The sequence below is a fragment of the Protopterus annectens genome, chromosome 17.part0 (genome assembly GCF_019279795.1).
Source record: "Protopterus annectens isolate FY-2018-M chromosome 17.part0, PAN1.0, whole genome shotgun sequence".
Taxonomy (NCBI): domain Eukaryota; kingdom Metazoa; phylum Chordata; order Ceratodontiformes; family Protopteridae; genus Protopterus; species Protopterus annectens.
The window spans coordinates 388,106,780-388,129,505 of record NC_056751.1 but is presented as its reverse complement, the minus strand read 5'-3'; the positions used below and the strand labels follow the sequence as shown (position 1 = coordinate 388,129,505).

At 36.8% G+C, this 22,726-nt stretch overlaps 1 protein-coding gene across 2 annotated transcripts in view; it reads right to left on the bottom strand.

Annotated features, from left to right (window-relative positions):
* Positions 1-22,302, bottom strand: part of LOC122791827 (tumor necrosis factor receptor superfamily member 1A-like) — a 323,895-nt gene extending 301,593 nt beyond the window's left edge. Inside the window, exon 1 of one of the 2 annotated variants that reach the window (XM_044059790.1) lies at positions 22,035-22,302. In XM_044059790.1, coding sequence (XP_043915725.1) covers positions 22,035-22,088 — 54 coding nt within the window. In that variant the 5' untranslated portion in view covers positions 22,089-22,302. Of the gene's footprint in view, positions 1-21,780; positions 21,910-22,034 lie in introns of those variants that run through there. The other variant, XM_044059791.1, reaches the window with a different exon arrangement.
* Between the last annotated feature and the right edge of the window lie 424 nt (positions 22,303-22,726).

Below are 22,726 nucleotides of genomic sequence, written 5' to 3'. Positions count from 1 at the left end.
GACTACCTGCTTATCTAGTAACAGTATAAGAATTTAAAGAAGGATTTCTAGATGAAATAAAGCTTTACTTAGATGCTAATAATAATGGACAGGTTTCCAATATTATCTTATGGAGCACTGTAAAGGTAGTCTTACATGGTAAAGTCAAATGTTGATACATAAATAAAAAGAGAGTGGGATAAAAAACTAGTAGACATACAAAAAGAAATTGATGAACTAAAACTTACATCAAATGACAAATCTGCATTAGCTGACATACGTAAACTGAACAAGGAATATCAGGACATCATGCAGCATAAAATATCAATAAATCTGGAAAAAAATTAGATTATAATCCTACTCCATTAATCCCGAGAGTATGCACAGGATTGTGATTAGATCTAAATATTTAAATGAAAAAAAGTCATATAAAAGAAATAACATACACGAGAAATAATCAGACTATCAAAGGTACAGATCTAAAAATTATCTTATGTTTTGAAAAACATTACAAGAATATTAACAACTCATCTACAAGTGATAAAAGTATAAACAACTTTCTTGCTAATAATATTCAAAAGAGGCTACCAAAACACAATACTAATAACATAGACAAACCCTTTTCCTTTAAATAATTTAAGGAAAAAAAATCTTAAGACAAAAAAGGCACCAGGGCTGGATGGTCTAATTCCAGAATTTGACAAACTCTTACCTGATAACATCTTGAAAATCTTACTCAATGCATTCCAAGAAGTTAAAACTACAGCAAGCATCCCTCACTCAAGGAAATATTCTATCATCTCCTCAGTCCTAAAACCAAATAAAGAGCCCAACCTTTGCACATCATACAGGATAATTTCTTTGCTCAGCACTGATTACAAGATATTAATGTCTATTTTAGCAGACAGGATTAAATAATATCCTTTCAATATTAATTCAAGAAGACGAAACTGGGTTTATCAAAAACAGAAAGGTACAAGACAATGTAATTAGATGACTGTCCTTAATAGACTTGACAAACAAGAAAAAAATGAGCTTTCAATTTTAAGCCTTGATATAGATAAAGCTTTCGACTCCTTAAGTTGGCCATATCTGTTTAAAGCTCTGCAAAAATGCAACTTTTCTCCAAACTTTATAGGGTTATTTAAAAAACTATATGAAAAGTCCATAGCGTATGTAAAGATTGGATCTTATTAATCTTGCCCATTCGAAATATTAATAGGTATTTAACAGGGGTGCCCACTCTCCCCATTACTCTTTGCCTTGGCTATTTGGCCCCTTGCAATTTATGTTAGAAATAATGACAGCGTTAAAAGATATAAAGTGTCAGACAAATTATCCCCCAAGATACAACTGTTTGTTGATGACCTATTAATAACTTCTAATGATAGTGAAAATTCAGTAGATCACCTATTACATAATCTAAACTTCTTTGCAAACATCTCTGGTCTAAAACTCCATTTCAACAAAACTCAGGCACTTCTAGTGAATAAAAATGTTAGTATGAAACTTAGATCAAAACGAGAAATAAACTGGGAGGAGACGCATGTTAAATATCTAGGTATCATTACTGAAACTGATTATAAATCACCTCGTATCTAATTGCCAGCAACTTATAAACTCAATTACTAGTCTAACTGACAGTTGGAACAGACTCGTCACATCTGAAGACAGAACAAATTTAATCAACATGATACTGTTACCTAAAATCTTATTCATTGGCCAAGCTCTAATAATTCCCCCACCTGTTAAAACTGAACAGAAAATGAATAACCTATTACTCAACTTCCTTTGGTATCCCCCCAAAAAAACAAGAATGTCTCTTCTCTGGCACACCACAAGCTGGGATGGAGGAGGTATAGGGTTTTCAAATATTGATTTTTATTTAAACTCTGCATTTATTAACATAGTGATGCTTTGGAATAATACTTCTTACACATCATATTGGAAATCAATACATGAAACCTTACTCCTTAATAGTAACAGGACATTGCTTGAACCATATGCTCAAATACATACAAACATCTTTATATGGATTTTAAAAATATACATTCAAAGTGAAAGGTCAAAACTTGTTCTCACACCTCTTATAAAACAAATACTGCTATTTAAAAAGCTTTTGTTTTCTAATCAATTAATTAATAATGTATTAATAAATTATGTTTCCTATTGCTTACACAAGTTAATGTTTGAGATTTTTGTTACTCAGAAAATGTTAGAATTTAAGAAAGGTAATCTATTACATTGAAATCAATTTCTTTTGGCTAGTAAAATAAGATCTGCAGACCATTTTATCAGCAGATACAGTCTGCAAAATTGCAAATGGCTGGACATCCAAACTTGTAAGGATTTTATACATACTAAGCTTGTACCCTCGTTAGAGGTATAACAATAAGAGTAACTTAAAAATCTTGGATTTTATATCAACAATTATTAATAGCTCACCTAAGAACACTTCATACATGGCTGTTATCTATAAAATTCTCAGAAATGATTTTAGCAAAACAGATGTTTATTTTTGAAATTATTCAAGTGAAGTTAATAGACAAGTATTCTCATAAAGAGATAAAAAACTTTGTTTACAGTCAGTGAAGGAATCCACATCTTCCCTGTTCCTGCATGTATACACATAGAAATTTTTAGATAGATGTTTTTTCACCCCACATAGACTAGCAATAATGCATAAGAAAGATGAAATGAAATGCTGCAGATGTGGACACCCTGATGCTGACTGGCTACATATGCTTGTTAATTGGAAAAAATTTCCCCATTTTGGTTAGACTTTAAATATCTTTGTAAGGCTATAAGGAATGACAACTGTATAATTTCTGACTCCCTTATCCTTTTCAAGGTTCCTGACGTCATTCCTAAAAAAACAAACCTTTTTATTATGGTCTATCCTCTCTATAGCAATGAAAATTGTTACTAAAAATTGGAAATCCCAATCTACTCCTGTTTTTAAAGCTGAGTTTATTCATCTTGTGAGATACATTTGTAAGAATGAGATTGCTACTATAAAAGCAAGGACTAACAACCAAACTCATCATTTAATTGCTTGGACAAAATTGTCTAATCTGTTAGAGAAATATTAAGTGTTCTCCTATGTATATTGCTTTTTTAGTTGTTATGGACATTGCATATACTTTGTACTTTTCTTGTTACTATACTGTTAAGTTGTGCTATAAAATGAATAAAAACATTTTGGAAAAAAAAGAATAGGTATTGGTGCTGCAGGAATAAGGCATCACACTTTAGAATTATAAGACATAACTTTGGGTACATCTGCTGGAGATGAACTACTGAAATCTATACCATGTGACCATATACTGGAGGCAGGTGTTGCAGAAAAGTATGACGTAACGGCTTCACTGACAGATCATGCTGAGAAGTGCAGAGATAACCCCTATGAAGTGTTAACTGATTGTTAGTAAACATCCAGCTGCCATCACATAAATCACAGACTCATTTTATTTGAAGAGTCAGCCGTAAGGCAGGTCTGAAAGATACTGATGTTCCTAATGTTTTTTTGGTTATTTCAACAGACATTTCTGTTTTGTAAAGTGGAGAATTTATTTATAGGAAAACATCAGATGAGAGATCAAGTAGTGCTTTATGTATTATCCACACCTGAGAACAGTCGGGACCTATCCTCCTCTGAAATGTGAATTGTTGATAGCACTTATATTATGAGTGGTCAAATAACACAGCAGTTGTACTTACTCCATGCTTACACAGAAATTGGTGGCAGATATAAACATTTTCATTTTGGGTTGTTCTCATGACATCAAAATCTATAGGGGTGCAGAACATGATGTAGAGTAGTAGCCTAAACATATTTGCTCAGTTGTCATTTACATTTAATGCAGCACATACAATATGTTATATGTGATTTACAGCCTGCAGCTACAGAAAGTTTAAAACTTATTTTCTCTGCAAGTCAGTTCATTGGATGCTACTTTCACCAATGTCAAAACATCCAGAGGAAAGTGCAAAATGTCAGCTTCAGCTCATGCTATCACAAGGATAACATTTCTTTCACAAAGCCGCTGAAAATGTTATCTCCAGCTTTTTTGCCACATTTTGAAATTCCTCCTGCATTTACAGATCTTTGACTCAGCAACTAATGACGCTACTGAATTACTGATGCACTTTAACTAGTACTATGTACATGAATGCAAATGTAAATTTTTTTACCAGCTTCTCACTTGCACCTCATTTTCACCTGTTATTCCACCAAACCTCTGGTCAGTATATGGATGTCCATAACACTGGATTGCCTCAAGCACAAAATGTTTTGGAAGGGTGGCATAAGCAACTGAAGTGCATTCTTGGTTACTGTGCTGTGGATTTATCTGACATTACGCCATGTGCGGTGAAGGAGCAGTGCCATACTGATCATGTCAGTGTGTGTTTATTATTCAGAGACACTAGAAAGTGTTTGCTAAACAAAGAAAGTGCATTCAGCACATAGTGTAGAATCGCAGAACTTGCACTAATCTGGAGCTCCTTTGATTCTTTAAAACTACGAACCTATTGTATTTCTACATAATTATGCTTTGTTCTGAAGATGTATCTGTAAAAATCACAAAGCAAAATGTACAAATTGTTACAGAATCACACAGCATAACCTGTGCTTTTTGACATTTTGTGGTGTGATTATATCACAGATAGATTAGTTTACTCAATTTGATATATACCTAATTTGATATATATCCTACTGCTGGGACTGACAAATTTTAATACATGTTATTTTCCTTTCTTCCTACAGACCACACCCACACCCACACTAGACATCTGTTCAGGACTTCAGTTTTCAGTAAATTATGCTAATATGCTGTCATGTGACTTAATTTGTACAAAAGGATAAACTCATGCAACAATACTTTTGACCACTGGTAGATTTTGGATAATTTAAATGGCGTCTCTTCTCTTAATAACTATTGGAATAGAGGGATGAATACAACCAAAGATGACAATACATTATGTTTAACCCTTACATATTACAAAGGGATATGTTGGCTACAGCAAGGGTTATATGAGGCTTGGAAGATTTTTTCAAGAATGAATGATAAATCTTACATATTTCAACAGCCTCTAAGATTTTGCTATAGAAGAAATCTCAATTTCCAAAAGTTATTTGAGAGGAAACAGATCATACATGAAAAAGGTGGTACACAACCAAAAACAGGTACACATAAATGTGGTAGATGTGGTCAGTGTCCCTTTATTGTGGGTGAAAAGGAATTATTTTTGGAGGGCAGTGGCATTAGGCTGAAAAGTCATGGATACTTTACTTGTTATACTAAGGGTGTGGTCTACCTGGCCTACTGCACGGCATGTGGGACATACTATGTTGGGAAAACGGAAAGACATCTTAGGCAGCGGATTTATGAACATATGAGGGATATAAATAAAAAGAATGAATATAACGCATTGTTCAGACATACCTTGACATGTGAAAAAGCAAACATAAAATTTTGGGTCCTAGAGGAGTTAAAGAAAAATGATAAGGGGGGTGACTGGGAAACCCTCTTGGAGTATAGGGAACTCATATGGCAACTTAGGTTAGATGCCTGTGGCCATATGGGGATGAATGACTATTTTTCTATAAAACCGGCTTTAAAACTTCTAGCAAATAATCCTAAAAGGAATAAGGTGTGAACCTAGATACACACCTTTACCTTTACATACATTTTTAGCTACATATATTCCCACTTATATATTTTTATTTATATATTTACATATTACCCATTCATACATTTCCACACATTCATCTGTATATTTTTATATTTATATTGTATACATTGTTCTCCTTAAATTGTTTTTTATAAAAAGATATACATACTTATACATATTTATATATTTATTCCAAGTTTTATTGCACATATGTCACTTTACATGTTATTTGTCAGTACCTGTAATACATTTGTCAACAGTGTTTTAGTTTTTTATGTATGTATAAACATAGAACAGGAATGAATACAGTATAACTTGCATTTTTAAATATCTCTCTTATTTATTTATATTTACAAGTGCACATTTGATGCAATAGTTTTTTTATGTATTTCTTATGTATTTTTTATGGACTTTTTATGAATTTCTTAATACATATAGACTGGTTTTAGTGAAGGTATTTTATATTGGTTCAAGTTGCACTATATTACTATGTTAATTAATGCTTTTACCAGTTTAGCAATTCACTTACTGTGTAAATTATCAATTACCTCATTACCCAGGTACCATAAAAAGCAGTCTATCATGAGAATTATTTGATTCTGAAGAAGTCTAACAGACGAAAGCGCGCTCAATCCTGTGTTGTTTATGGAGTTCTGGATGTTTGACTAATAAACTTTTTTGAGAACCTGCTTAGTATCTGAAGTGGGTGTGTATAACAGCTTTGTCTCCACAGAAAGTACAATTTCTTACATATTGTACCAAACTGTTTAAGATTTTGGTGACAGTCAAAAAAAACTTGCGAGACAATTGCAACATTGAATCAAGACTCTCATTTCTACCAGGCTGGTGCAGAGATAGTAGGAAGTGATGATTCATTATTTCAGGTATTAATATACTGGTTTTCAAGGGGTGTAGTATTGAAAGACTTGTGCTCCTCCTTGTGTGACCATTGCAAGGGAAAACAGAGTGCTAGTGGTTAAGAAGTGCAAAGTCCAGTTTCATGTAGTGGTGCCCCACTTTGAACAAACCTGGTGCTCGTCAATCAACTACTTGCTAAGGAACTCTTAGGGGTAGTTTTTATAAAGAATTTGCATTTTTCAGCACCTGTGTCTACACACAAATGCAACAACTTTATACAGGCAGAGAAAACCAACAAACAAACTAGTTCTCTGACCAAAGCAAACATACAATGAGGTTACAAACAGTGATTCCTACCCAAGAAGAAACCCAGTTACCCTCTACTGCCAGTACATCGGTAAAAACACTGCCTGGGACTCTCAAAATGTAGAAAATAAAAAAGTTACAACTATAAAGCCCAGTTGCCAGCTCTGTGCATATTCCTGGATAATCTCCAAACCCTTACTGTCACCACTCTTATGTAACTGGCCACAATACAGCTACTTCTACACAATCTCTATCTGGCTATCCTCTATTCCACTCCACTATCTCATTCCACTACTGTCTCTGTCTCCCTTTTATCTGGACCTCCTCAATACTCTTTCACATTGTGTAAGCATCTTCATTCTATAATTACTTCACTGTCTTGCACTCAATATCTATTTACAGTGGATTCAATGTGAAAGTAACTAGTCTCATATGCTTGATATTAGCTAATATTTTACAGTATTCTTGCTTCAACTGTTATGTTTCCATTAACTGTCATATTATTACTCTATGTACATTTACTATTCTATGTATGTACATTTACTACTCTATGTGCATAAATTATTCTATTGATCAACTATCATATCACTACTAGTCTATGTATGTATGTATGTGCATTTATGATTTAAATGATGTATAACCACCTTCTACTCATTCTGTAAAATGGAGCACTTCTCCCCAGGCCTCCATTGAAAAATGGATCTTCTGCCAGTTGGACTTTGCTGGTAAACAAAAGCAATGAACAGATAAATGAAACAAAATAAAACAGAAACTCACAATAAACGCCTGTGGTAATAATCCAAGGCATTAAAAGATAGAACAACGAGGAAGGACACAACAAATAATGCACACAGGTTAAAGCAGCGCCAGTGTTTTACAAGATAACATGCAATTCAGAAATGTGTAGTAAATATTCAGAACTAGGTTCAGCATAACAATCAAATGTAGTGGTAAAAGCAATAATCCTCAAGTGCAGTTTTTAAGTGAAAAATCTATGTAAAAATGCACAAATTAACAGCAGCTCTCCTATATATCAAATCAGAACTTTAAAGTACTTATCTAGCAGAGGATGGACCACGACTCAGCAAAAAGCTTCTGCAGTCAATGGCATGGTTGCCAAGCAAGTCGAAGCTCTGACTTTATACTGGCAGTGAAAACCAAACAAAAAAAATGCTAGCCCTCTGGTCCATAACAAACAGATAGTGGAGGTCATAAAACAACGATTTCTAGCCCAAAGGAGACCTGACTATCCTCTAATGCAACTAGACTGCAGAATAAGGATCTCTTAATATAAAAACATGGAGTGGGACACTCGAAATGCAGAAACTGACCAAAATGCAACTATAAACCAAACAGAACTGCAGGAACTCACAGTAAACAGCTGTGGCAATAATCCAAGGAACTGAAATTTAGAAGAGAGAGAAAGGACAAAGCAACCAATGCAAAACCAAACAAGTGCAGGAACCTACATCTCAAAATCTCATTCAGTTACAACAGCTACTGCTGACTTACTTAGTATAGAGAAGGATAACTTAACTACGACAGATGACTGCGCTGTGTCAAAAGGTTTAACTCTGAGATATTAAGACTCAGCATGAATAGATATTTTTGACAAGTAAAATGGCATATTACAAATACTTGGTATGGACTAGACAAACAAGCTACACACAAACCTGATACAAAAATATTGAAAACTGTACAGAGGAAATCACTACCCTTACCGACGGCAATTACATGCCATAGAGCTATGGTTAATCATGCCCATGATTTTGCACAACAGACTGACAGATATTGCACATGCTGCACATTCAGGAGTTGTGGAGACTACAGCCATGGAGAAAAGACACAATTTCAAGGAATGGATGAAATAATGAAAAATATCCTGCATGACTATTGCCCAAAGGAGGGGGGGGAGGCATGGCCGAAGGCAGGAAGAGAGGAGGAAAGGCTAGGACTGTGGTAGTGAGAGTCAGAACTTTGAATGTTGGCAGTATGACTGGTATAGGGAGAGAACTAGCCAATATGATGGACAGAAGGAAGGTTGGTATATTGTGTATGCAAGAGACCAGATGGAAGGGGAGTAAGGCTAGGTGTATCGGAGGTGGGTTCAAATTGTTTTATCATGGTGTGGATGGGAAGAGAAATGGCGTAGGCATTATCCTGAAGGAACAGTATGCTAAGAGTGTTTTGGTGGTGAAAAGAGTGTAGGATAGACTGATGTTTATGAAGCTGGAAATTGATGGTGTAATGATGAATGTTGTTAGTGCATATGCTCCACAAGATGGGTGTGCAATGGACGAGAAAGAAAACTTTTGGAGTGAGTTGGATGAAGTAGTGATGACTGCACCCAAGGGTGAGAGAGTGGTGAGTGGAGCAGATTTCAATGGGCATGTTGGTGAAGGGAACAGAGGGGATGAGGAAGTGATGGGTAGGTATGGTGTCAAACAAAGGAATGCAGAAGGTCAGATGGTAGTGGATTTTGCAAAAAGGATGGACATAGCTGTGGTGAATACATATTTTAACAAGAGGGAGGAGCACAAGGTGACATACAAGAGTGGAGGAAGATGCACACAGGTGGATTATATCTTATGTAGGAGGGCCAGTTTGAAGGAGATTGGAGACTGTGAAGTGGTGACCGGGGAAAGTGTAGTTAGGCAGCATAGGATGGTGGTTTGTAAGATGACGTTGGTAATCAAGAAGAGGAGGAGGAGTGTGAGGGCAGCACCAAGGATCAAAAGGTAGAAATTGAAAAAGGGTAATTGTGAGGTGGAGTTCAGGGAAGAGTTGAGACAGGCACTGGGTGGCAGTGAAGAGTTACCAAATAGCTGGGTAACTACAGCAGAGCTAGTAAGAGAGATGGCTAGAAAGGTGCTTGGTGTTACATCTGGAAAGGGGAAGCAGGACAAGGAGACCTGGTGGTGGAATGAAGAAGTACAGGAGCGTATACAGAGAAAGAGGTTGGCGAAGAAGAAGTGGGATTGTCAGAGAGATGAAGAAAGTAGACAAGAGTTTAAGGAGATGAGGTGCATGGCAAAGAGAGAGGTGGCAAAGGATAAGGCGCATGAAGAGTTGTATGAAAGGCTGGACACTAAGGAGGGAGAAAAGGACCTGTACTGATTGGCTAGACAGAGGAACCGAGCTAGGAAAGATGTGGAGCAGGTAAACGTGATAAAGGATAATGAGGGAAACATACTCACAAGCGAGGAGAATGTGTTGAGCAGATGGAAAGAGTACTTTGAGGGGTTGATGAATGAAGAGAATGAGAGGGAGAGAAGGTTGGATGATGTGGGGACAGTGAATCATGCATTGCAATGGATTAGCAAGGAGGAAGTAAGGATAGCTATGAATTGGATGAAGAATGGAAACGCGGTTGGTCCAGATGACATACCTGTGGAAGCATGGAGGTGTTTAGGTGAAATGGCTGTGAAGTTTTTAACCAGATTGTTTAATGAAATTTTGGAAAGTGAGAGGATGCCTGAGGAATGGAGAAAAAGTGTTTTGGTACCGATTTTAAGAATAAGGGTGATGTGCAGGCTGTAGTAACTACAGAGGGATTAAATTGATCAGTCACAGCATGAAGTTATGGGAAAGAGTAGTGGAAGCTAGGTTAAGAAGGGACGTGATGATTAGTGATCAGCAGTATGGTTTCATGCCAGGAAAGAGCACTACAGATGCAATGTTTGCTCTGAGAGTGTTGATGGAGAAGTACAGAGAAGGTCAGAAGGAGTTGCATTGTGTTTTTGTAGACTTAGATAAAGCATATGACTGGGTGCCTAGAGAGGGGTTGTAGTATTGTATGAGGAAGTCAGGAGTGTCAGAGAAGTATGTAAGAGTGGTACAGGATATGTACGAGGGTAGTGTGACAGCGGTGAGGTCTGCAGTGGGAGTGATGGATGCGTTTAAGGTGGAGGTGGGATTATATCAAGGATCAGCTCTGAGCCCTTTCTTATTTGCAATGGTGATGGACAGGTTGACAGACGAGACCAAACAGGAGTCCCCATGGACTATGATGTTTGCAGATGACATTGTGATCTGTAGTGAGAGTAGGGAACAGGTGGAGGAGACCCTTGAGGGATGGAGATATGTTCTAGAAAGAAGAGGAATGAAGGTCAGCAGGACTAAGACAGAATGTATGTGTGTGAATGAGAGGGAGGATAGAGGAATGGTGAGGATGCAAGAAGTAGAGGTGGCAAAGGTGGATGAGTTGAAATACTTGGGATCAATAGTTCAGAGTAATGGTGAGTGTAGAAGAGAGGTGAAGAAGAGTACAGGCAGGATGGAGTGGGTGGAGAAGAGTGTCAGGAGTTATTTGTGACAGACGAGTACCAGTAAGAGTGAAAGGGAAGGTCTACAAGAGGGCAGTGAGACCAGCTATGTTACATGGGTTGGAGACAGTGGCATTGACAAAAAGGCAGGAGTCAGAGCTGGATGTTGCAGAGTTAAAGATGTTAAGATTTGCACTGGGTGTGACGAGGGTGGACAGATTAGGAATAAGTATATTAGAGGGTCAGCCCAGGTTGGAAGGTTTGGAGACAAAGCCAGAGAGGCAAGATTACGTTGGTTTGGACATGTGCTGAGGAGGGATGCTGAGTATATTGGGGGAAGGCTGCTAAGGATGAAGTTATCAGATAACAGGAAAAGAGGAAGGCCTAAGATAAGGTTTATGGATGTGGTGAGAGGACATGCAGGTGGTTGGTGTGACAGAGCAAGATGCAAAGGACAGGAAGAAATGGAAACAGATGATCCGCTGTGGTGACCACTAAGGGGAACAGCCGAAAGAACAAGACGATGATCCTGCATGACTATTAACTGAGTCAAATAATGTACAAAATTCCACTGTTCCACTGCAAGCATCACACGTGCTAAAAGCTTAACTGACTGCCTTAAGCATCAGTTTTTATAGTCCAAAATAACTATCTAATGGCATTAATAATTAGATACGGATCCATTGCTAAAAATGATCTAGCAAACAGAACACCATCAGAGAATGAAACTGTGAAGCTGACATTGCTCGTAGTAAATATGCTGGCTATGAAATAGTTTGAACATGTTAAAATGAGTTGAATTTGAAAGTGCTACAATTATGCATAACAGGCATGTGTAAATTTGTTATTGCACACATGCATAACAGACTCTTCTTTCTTTTAAAACAATACTCCTCCTCTTTTTTCTTGCACTGTATTCCAGCAGCAGCTGAGACTGTACTCATCTATAAATACTATATTTCAGTTTAACTGGAAACTCCTCAACAAATGATATGGAAGCATGTAGGTGTGACACTTGCTTAAAGGCATAAAGAGCTGCCAAGCCCCAACTGCGGATGCTTTGAAAGACTATTTTGCTAAAAATGTAATCATGACGGAACAGCACTGGAGTAATGTGACTGGCTACCTGGTGTTTTAATGGGAGGCTGACAAGGAAGCAGCATGCGCAATAAATGAACACATAAATGCAAATTATCTTATGTTCATAATGCTGCTGCTTACTACCCAGTTACCTAGGAAATTATGCCAGAAGGTTACATGAAACTAAGCAACTGGCTTAAGTGGGTTTCTGTACCTCAGGTTGGATTTTCTAAAGCAGTAATAAAATATATTAATGTTCCGAGTGTTTTATAAACTTTTTTTAATGTATTATTTGTTCACCAGATAAACCCAATAGACACAAGTGTACCTTTTCAGGGAAGAACTGAGAGCACCAGCTGATTAAAGACAAGACATATTATTAAAGAACAGTGCAGTGGCGACTCAAACACATTATCACAGACAGGGGGGGGGGGGCAAGTATTAAATCTATCATCACTGTTGCCAGTGTGATTAGGGTACAGGAGTTATAGAGCCTAAATTGATATCACTGCAACCCAAATATGTATGCAAGAGGGATAATGGCTTTAAGAACTTATGCCAAATGCATATCGCTGCCTTGGGTTATGTCCAATGTCTGTTAACCTCACACAAGCTGTATACCATTGGCTAAAGAACAGGTTATAATTACGGACTCTGTAGGATTTCACCCACTTCATTTTTAGACAATGTCATCTTCTTAACAGCAGCAACAGAAACCAAACTGAACATTTTTTTCCATATGCATTGACAGTTTTTGTATGTATACACGCACACAGTATTTTCCCAGGAGGGAAACAAATTCTAACTAGAGGAGTACTGCATATAAAATGAATTAGGAAAAATGAAATAAACACCAGATGGAAATGATGTCTGATAATAAAAGTAGTAGAATTCAGGGAAAAATAAGTTGGTACTCATTGGAGTTTATAACATAACAATGGGTTGCAGGATTACCTTGTTTACACTAAGAGCATACTAGATGCCTTCAATTACTTTAATCTGCCTAGATATGTGTTAACTGCTCAGCTACTGTTTTACAGTTTATGAATTGTGTTATTTCAAAGTTTCTTAGGAGAATAGTAGGCTATCATCCATGGCACAACATTTTAAGCCTAACCATGTTACAAGTTTGTCATCTAGCTATGTTTTCTCCTGGATATTTAACTATCCTTGCTATAATTTTATTTAAATAATTTTCATCTGTAAAGGATTAACTGTTAATGTCACACCAACAATGCATTACGGGACCCTGCTGTAAGGTATAACTTGGCAAGGGCATGGACTGATCAGTCTACTTACTCATCAGATGATTACCTGTGTACCCCAAGACAGTAAGGCCTGGTAGGAGTCGGTGTAGTGCTGAAATGTGATGGAAACTACATTGAGAGAACAACTTGCCCATAATAATGCTGATATAGTACAGCAGGAATAGCACTGAATTATTCAAATAGAGTTATTATATAACTGAACGCAACAACTGAAAGCATAATCTGTAATTATCATAACATGTTAAGTCACCAAGCTCTGCTTCCAATCTGAGGTCTCTTACTTTTAATTGTCTGTCCAGGAGAACTGCGAGTCCCTACTAGGGGACACTACTAAGCCATTCTATCTAATCACTTTGTTTTTATAATTGTTTCCTAACTTCTGTGTAATTTTTGTAAGTTTGTAATTTATGTAAGTTTGTCTATGTGGAGCTTTTCTCCCCAGGCCTCTGCTGAAAATGGACATGTATCCAGTCAGACTATCCCGGTAAACAAATGTAAAATAAATAAATAAATAACTGATGAAGGAGCACTTATAATTAACAATACAGGAGTCAGAAAGGGTCGTCAGTTTAACTTACTGAAGAATATTGCTAGAATGGATCCTTAATTTAATTTGTTGAAGTGACAAGAAGAAAATAAAGTTGGAACATCCCACACAAAGTAGTTAAAAATTGCAGTTTAATTCAAGACATGTTGGTTGGTACCAGATCATCACTGAATGTTAACACTGAAGTAACAGGCATATTTAGAATTCAAACAGAAGAAAGGATGGACAGAGGTAAATGAATTTATAACAAACTATCAGCGGAAGGGTTTATTTTTGTGAATATTCACACAGTCATATCATTAACAGGAGATGAACTGCAGATGCATAACTACACAAAAAGTTTGTACGCTTTATTTGCAATATAGCAATGCAGAAGACACAGTCAGTATCCGGTTCTAGGATCGGAAAGAAATACCAACTTAGATGCAGAAAAGGGCAGAACAGGTGAAATACAGAAGTACAGGAAACATCAAGAAAGAAAAGTAAAGATAGAAAAGAGATACTGATGTGAAATATGCTCAAACACAAGAGATCTAAAAATCATTAAGATGTAACCAACTATTTTGTTTTAATTAGAACTGCAAACAGCTGCTAAGAACAACTGAATGGCTATACAAAGCTTAACTGTGCACACTCTGTGCTATATCATAATGATTAAGGGCAGTGTATGAAAACATACAGCAATAAAGGCAGAATATTAGTTGTTGTTATCATTTACAAATCTTATCTACCTTGACAGCTAAGAGCAGGCTCTTAAGAACTGCAAGGAGAGGAAGATGCAAGTGATGTCACTTTGATCAGAGGTGACCCCACATTTCATAACATGAAAGGCAAAAATAGGTCAGTGTTGTGCCATATACAGGGATATGACAGCTTACATGCTCACCCACAATTTATGCCCTCAACAGCAGTACCATTGGCAGCATTTTATTAGTACGCAGTTATACAGAATGTTTTATGGAATATTTTGATATACACTACTCTGGTTGATTTGACTAGTGCTGGAACAAGTGTGCTAAACATATTAAGAATTTGTGATTAGAATTAGAACTCTATATTTATAATGGTGATTTACAAACATCAGATTACATAATGGTGCTAGCCAAGACAGCAAACATAATATTATAAAATGTTTTGCATTACTGCACAGGGCTAGTACACAGTACAATCATGTACCAGAGTCTTACACAGTTCACAGATTTATAGGAATGATGACATACGTATGATTGAGCCACTGGTTATCTGGAGTTGTGCAAGAGCACAGTACACATTAAAATTATGAAAACTGTCCCCAGGAAATATCCACAAAATATGGAAGAACCTTGTATGTTTCATCAATGCAACCACAACTTATGGGAGGTCAACTGTGGACTATGTACACAGATGCATCAAAACAGGGTCCTAGTCATGCACCTACATTGAAGCATTGCTCAACATAACATGGCTGAACAGCATCATGAACATATCAGTTTATCAAACACAAAATATGCAGCATACTCAGCAAATCTACGGTATACAGCATCTGAGTACCGACAAACCAAAACACTGCAGCAGAACTAAGTCTTCTCATCCAAAAACAGTGTGATGGCACAACTGCTTCTCCAGCTGGAGAGACCACACCACCAGATTATCATATTTTAATACATGCAAATATCTTTCCTTCATAGTTATGGGCAACAAAATAGAATTCTTTTTGAAATGCTCAAGGCCACGACTGTGGAGTTGTCCACCAACTGTGGCACATCTGAAAGAACTGTATATGGCTATCTCATAATGTTATTATGTGCTCTACTCACATCCCTGTCAGTGGGAGTTCACATGTAAGTTTTGTTTTTATTCTTTATATAGAGGGTGTCGAGCAAAAACACCATCCACAGAACTACTACACAGACCAAAGCTCTACAGTGCAAACTGCCAATGTAAAGTGCCTGACCAGTTCTGCAAAGCTAGAAAGCAGCAGTCTTCTGACGCACTGAATTTGCCAGACAACAACATATATTACTCCATGTGTTCTGAATGCTTTATCTTGAGGTGGGACAAGACCATACTTTTACATTTAAAGCAGACAAACAGATACATTATTGCCAATATAGTAAAAGGGATTCAAACATAAAATACCATGATGTTATCTTACTATGCACTACAACAGTACCCTGATACAGAGCTGAAGAGTACAGTTCACCTTCAGATTTAATGCTACATTACTACCCATGTACAAGGAACAGTCTGAGTGGCCTGTTTATGAGACTGAGCATCATATTTATCAATAAAGTAGCTTGTTCATTAGTTCAACAAGTGATTCTCTCTAAGGCGCACCATCTTGCCAATGCGTTTTGTAGGAGCACTCACATATAGTGTAGACATTTTATTGATACTACATTTCCCAAATGAACAGCAGAGATGTGCACAGTGCACTTGATATTAGAAAATTAACTAATCTGCATTGCAGAATCACATTTACTTTACTTATGTGCTTGCTGTATTGTCCTGAATAAGATTTCTGTTACATTCTGTTTTGCAATGCATTGTGCAGATTAGCAGAAAATGTTACACATGCCAAATGTATGGACCATTGCGCAGTAATTAATTAATACCACAGTGACTGCTCCGGCTGAAATAATGACTGCTCTGAATGGTCAGAAAACCTTGGGCAGCACCACACCTACAAGGAGATCCAATGGGTCAAGCTGAAGATTACGAGGAAAGCAGTATTTACAGTTAAGGCTCCTATACACAGCAAAAGCAGAAATGTACGAATCGAAGCGAGAAAGATAACGATAAGATGGGCGAACGTCAAGACATAAGAAGAGACTGCGATTCTGGATGCACGTCCTCAAGGAGAGTAACAGCCAAACAGAATAGTATATTCATAAAGTGGCAATAAGTATTTTAAGAACTAGGCCAACACGGGAATGAAGAAAGCAGATTCTGACAATAGGGATCATTGCAATTAGGGGTACACAGAACAGGAACGAGGGGACTGGAATTTACTGGAGAAAACTGGCAAAGGAACCAAGGTATTTGGAGCAAATAATTAAGAGATGTAAACATAAAAGAATGAGAAGAAGCCAAGAATACGTTTGGACTGCTGGCTACAGACTGCCTTTTCTATCAAGAATTGCTATCACTGTACAAGAAAAAGGAATAGGGGGGTCCCACGTGAAAGACCACAACTGGTAGAGTTGTTAGTTGAATCTAAAAGAGAAACTGCCATTAAAAAAGGGATAATTAGTAGGGCATATAAAATATTGCATGACAACTACAGAAATCAATCAGAAGAGTTTGGAAAGGATTGGAAAGACAACATGGATAAGCAATCCACAAACAGACAATGGGAGGATATATGTGTGGTTCCTGAATATGCAACAAAGTCTAGAAGATTTTGTTTTCATTTTATAACTGATAATTCAATAAAGATATTTTTTGTTAAAAATGAAATAAAAGTTTAAAAATAATTAATTCAATAAAGGTGTTTAAAAACAAGACTGCTACAATATATAGTTCTCATTGCACATGACACAAAAATAGCTAATTTTAAAATGTTTCTACATCATAACTCATATTCTTCACTCCCAACAGCTAACAAAAAAGAGTTGATTTTTGTTAAACTAAATCTAAGGTTAATTATATTTTATGTAACAATGCACATCCATATTTATATGTCAAATACTTTACTGTATTAATACAAACAAAAAAGAGGAATATCAGACAGCACAGTTGTGAAGTATGAATAATAAATATTAAATGTGATCTTAACTAACAGTAAAAGTGCAGAAAGTGGGATGCCTGTAATAATAAACAATATTCTGTGAAATCCAACTGTGAGGCAGACAGTGAGGATGGAGATGTTATTTGATGCAATATGTAAACAGAAAGCAACATAATCCTATTCTGTGAGAACAAGCACTATTCTTTGGTACCTGTTTTGGATGAAGTATGCACAACAGCAGGAGACGCAGTATTAAAAGTACTCAATATCTGGGCTGTAATGTTTATCTCCTTTCTTGTGTTTGTACAACTCTTAGATTAAACATGAGACTTTGGTACACTGTGCAATTCAAATGTAACTGACTACTGTTCTGTGATGACAGCTAATCTGTGATACTTTAATGGGAAGTGGGGCAGATATGTGAACTGGAAACTTATTGCAGTGTGTAATGAAAATGCATCATACCATTACTCTATGATAACCAGCACTGCAGTGAAAGATTTGACTACTATTATGTTAAAACACCATGTGGAAGCTGTAGCAATTATGCCAAAAGATGTGCTGTTATGTCATTACTCTGCTCGTGTTTCTGCAGTCATTGAAAAACCCAGTGGGGAAAAAAAACAGGAGCTTTCTTTCCAGTCCCTAGTGTGATCATCCTTATGGGTCAGCAAAAATTTCCCTACTTTCATGAATGATTCAGTGCTTGCCAATTCTAACCTAATCTACACCTCTTCCTGCTTTTAGGAGGAAGAGTGGAAGGAGTGGGTGTTCTGGTCTGTTGTTGGTAAGAGATCTTGCCTGGCTACCTGTGGCTTTTTAAGCTCTGCCTTATCCACCCATCTACCTTCACATGAACCCCCCTTCACTTCCTCTTCCTAGCCTCCCCATGCTATTATCACCATGACAACACTGCTTTGCCTGTGATCCCTAGACATACTCTCAAATCTGAACAAGCAGCCAAGTGCTCCGGACTGTGCGGAACGCTCAGCATTTGTGATCGATTAAGCCCACTGTTCTGCAATGAGCAGCCGTTGCTCCGCTTTGTGACTTTTGACTGGCTTGTGCAGTTTTAGACAATCGGCATCGCAATATACAAGCCAGTGTCTTGCAAAGGATGTTCTGTTAGGACGAAAAGTGACTGCCTTGTGATATGTGTTGAGCACTTCAGGGCAGAATTACAATTGTTGCAATTTTTGAAACTATTGTCGTTTGTATAAGTACAAGTAGTACTGCTGGGACCCGATGCATATTAAATGTAATGCCTGCACAGTAATCACTTCATGTTAGGGTTGCCACCTTTTCAAATGGCCAAAGTGGGGCATTTTTGGGACACACATCAGATTTTACAGGCCGACACATACCCATGGTCAGTACAAAGGATAGAACTTAACTTTTTTTCCTAAATAAAAGTTTATTCTTGTAGAAGTTTAGTTGCTTATTATGTTTCTTGTAACATTTAGATATTTTAGATACAGAAATAACTATTTTATGCAACTATTACATAAAATATGGGACATAATTATGTCCTACAATCTCAGGACATTTGCCCTTTTTAATATTTTTTGTCAGGGCACAACTGCCCAAAGAGGGACTGTCCCTCTCAAAGTGGGACAGGTGGTAACCCTACTTCATGTTTTCCACCGATTGGCCATTGTGAGAGGCCTTACTTAGTTGACATCACTTGCCACCGAGAGCGTTTTTTTTTTATTCCATCTGTTTTCTGATATTAAAATTATATCAGCAAGTGGTACTGGATTACATTTCAGGATCCAAGTCATTTCTGACAGTAGGTAATTTTTTTACTCATGTTAAGTGAGTGGTGCTGGTAGGACGTATACATAGCTTCCCGATTTAAAAAAATGAGGGTGGAGCCTAAACAATTTAAGGTACTTTAATATACTTTTACTTACCTAAAGCTATAGTAAAGCTTTTAGATTTGCAAGTCAGACTCACTCGTACTGCCCAAGAAGCATTGCTTGCTGTATGGTAGGTATGCTAAGTAATTAAAGTTGTAGTGATATACTTAAAACAGTTGGGCATCTGAGTTAAAAGGTGTAGGCTTGGCTAAGTCTGCATGATCAATATTAGCATATGGACGAGATGTTTAACAGAGGTTCCACAGGCAAGTAATTTACATCTTTAAGAAAGTGAGTGAACTTTGTTTTGCCTGACTATTCAATTCTCTCTCCCCTTATGTGCTTAGTGCTGCCCACGTTCCATTCAGTAAAACCTGTAAATGAATGTTTTAAAGGTCATTTTTTTCAGTTGACATTTACTATTTATATCATTAAGGTATTTTTTAATTGCATTTAATAAAACCTGTTAATACATTCTGCAGTCTAATAAATTTTCTGTATTACCCCATTCTACACCTACATCCACTTTCTCTAAAGCGTGACAAATATATTTTTTAAGTTGCTGCACTCATTTGTACAATTTACTTACTGTTTTAAGTTATTTTTCTCACAACACGCACATGTTCATAAATTTTCATAAATTCCACCATTAATCCTAAGTGCTATACATGCAGCAGAGTAACACATACTGTGCATTCAGCCAAAGTAAAACGTGCCTGTGGATTTTAGTACTTATTGTAGATGTAAAATACAGGGGTGTGTTTTTGTTCTAAAGGTGGTGTAATACGATCAGCTAGTTGGTATTTGTTACACTGATGGTAGGTGTCACACACATGCAAACTATTTTTTTTAATAATTGTCACAGTGGGACCCCAACATGAGGAGAACTATTAAGCATAGCACCCAATGAAATAGTTCTTTTATTGATGAACTAGGATTAAGTACCAATTACTTCTGCTATATCATAGCCTGTTAATATATTACAATTTCTTTTTTAATTAATCCAAAAGTTTTGGGTTTCTAATACCACAATAGGAATGGACCCCATTCCCAAATAATGGTACAATTAGATTTCAAGACATTAGTGTCATTTCAGTCTTTAACATAGCCAAGAGTGCTTTTCTCAGCACACACCAAGTGCCCAGAATTATGGAGAAATATTATATATATATATATATATATATATACACACACATACATACATACACACACACTATACTGATAGCACATTTAAGTATGACTGTAAATTCATTTTTACCCCTGTTACTCACACTACTACTACTACTACTACTGTCTGTGTATTTTTCTTCCAGGTTTGCTTTTATTTCTGCAGCTGGCAGATAGCCCACTTCAACCAGGTCCCATGAAAATAGGGTATTCCACATTTTGACTGTTTGTCACACACTGCTAGGGTCTGTGTTCCACATTGGCTCCTTAAGAGGTTGAGCCCTATGCTGAACACTACAAACAAAAGTTCAAGTACTGTTTGTACTCAGAGTGTTATACCTAACCTCAACTATAATTAAGCACTTTAATATTACACACTATGCTAGTGTTACACTAGCCCTTGCATACAGCAGCGTTATTTACCTCGCTAACTACAATACATAGAATTTTAAGAGGACAATAAAAAAATCTACAACAAAACAGAACTCAAAAGGCTAGTTTACCGTACAGAAATACATATAACATAAAAACAATACAATATTACAGCAAACATAAATACTTAAATTGCAAAAATAGTAGTAAAGTGTAACAGCAAATGTTAAAACACCAAGGCATGCAATCACAACTTTACAAGAACTGCGCTTGCTGCTGGTGACCTTATACAGTCAACAACAAAACAAACGTCAACGTGAAAAATGTGAAAGGAAGTAAGCAATGGATCAAAGTTTACATTTAATTGCTACACCCTCTTCTTCGCTAACCTTCGGCAATTTCAGAAAATTCCAGTTTACAGAATAGCCTCCAAGTTTCTTCTTTGATTATTTCACAACTTTTTTTTATAAAACACGAGTATGAAAAATGATTTAATGTACAAACTACCAATTCTCAACTCCCACCCATCAATACTGATGAGCAACACAACACAAAAGTATGACACACACACACCGTATGATTACAACGAGCAGTGAACAAATGCCAACAAAAGTTATTACTATTTATAACGATCCCTGCTTTGTAACATGCCTTTGAAGAAGAAAGCGAATTTTAAGGAAAAAATCTGCAACACCTGAGATATGGAATGTAAACGAATATCGTACACAACCATCGGATTGGGAATGAGACTACTTCCACACCTTGGCTGATTCGTAATCACTCTCTGTCAATAAATTAATTAAGGGCATAGTCTCTCCAGAGAAAGACAATGCAAACTAAGGGCAAACCAGTAATGAAATAAATCCTACTTTGGACCTAAAAACCATGAGTAATGCGCATGCCCAGAAATGCTAACAAACAGGTAACCTTACTGTACATAAAACTTACCACCACTAAATGTAGCGCTATCCAGACCCCATTAGCACAACGTCGGGCCCCCATTGTTAAGGGGGTAATAATCGTTAATATAAATATCGGTCCCTACATTTCCACAATCCAACTACGCCATTAAAAAACACCGGCACGAACTTGATCTTCCCGATATAAAGTATGAGGAAGGGATTAGACAGCCTGACAGAGCCAGAGAGAAGGTAAAAACTTCCTCAAAGTTAGCTTCCCAGAGCTTCTACGACTTGAACTCGTGACTTCATCGGTTAGTTTCCGGAGGAGTGTTTCTCAAAGTGCAGATAACCGACATTTGTTGACTTTGGAATAGTAAAGCCCGAAATTCTTGCTGTACACTGTTGAGACATGAGGATTAACAACTGCTACTTCCAATATTAGTCCTACCTCAGCTGTCCCTAGAGCATACCTCTCAGCTGTCCAGATTTTCACAGAATGCCCAGATTTTTGACTCACATTTTTGGTCTTTACTTCATTAAATTTGTGGTTTTCTAGCAAATCTTTGAATATTGAAGTCATTAGATATGACATACATTTGAGTTTCAGACGGCATGTCCTTCAGGAAATGCATGCTAACACAAATATTATTCTACCAGTTTTCTAAGTTTATAAGAGTAATATTTCAAATCTGCCTTTGTTTTAGGTTTTTGTCCTATTTCAAATCTGCCTTTGTTTTA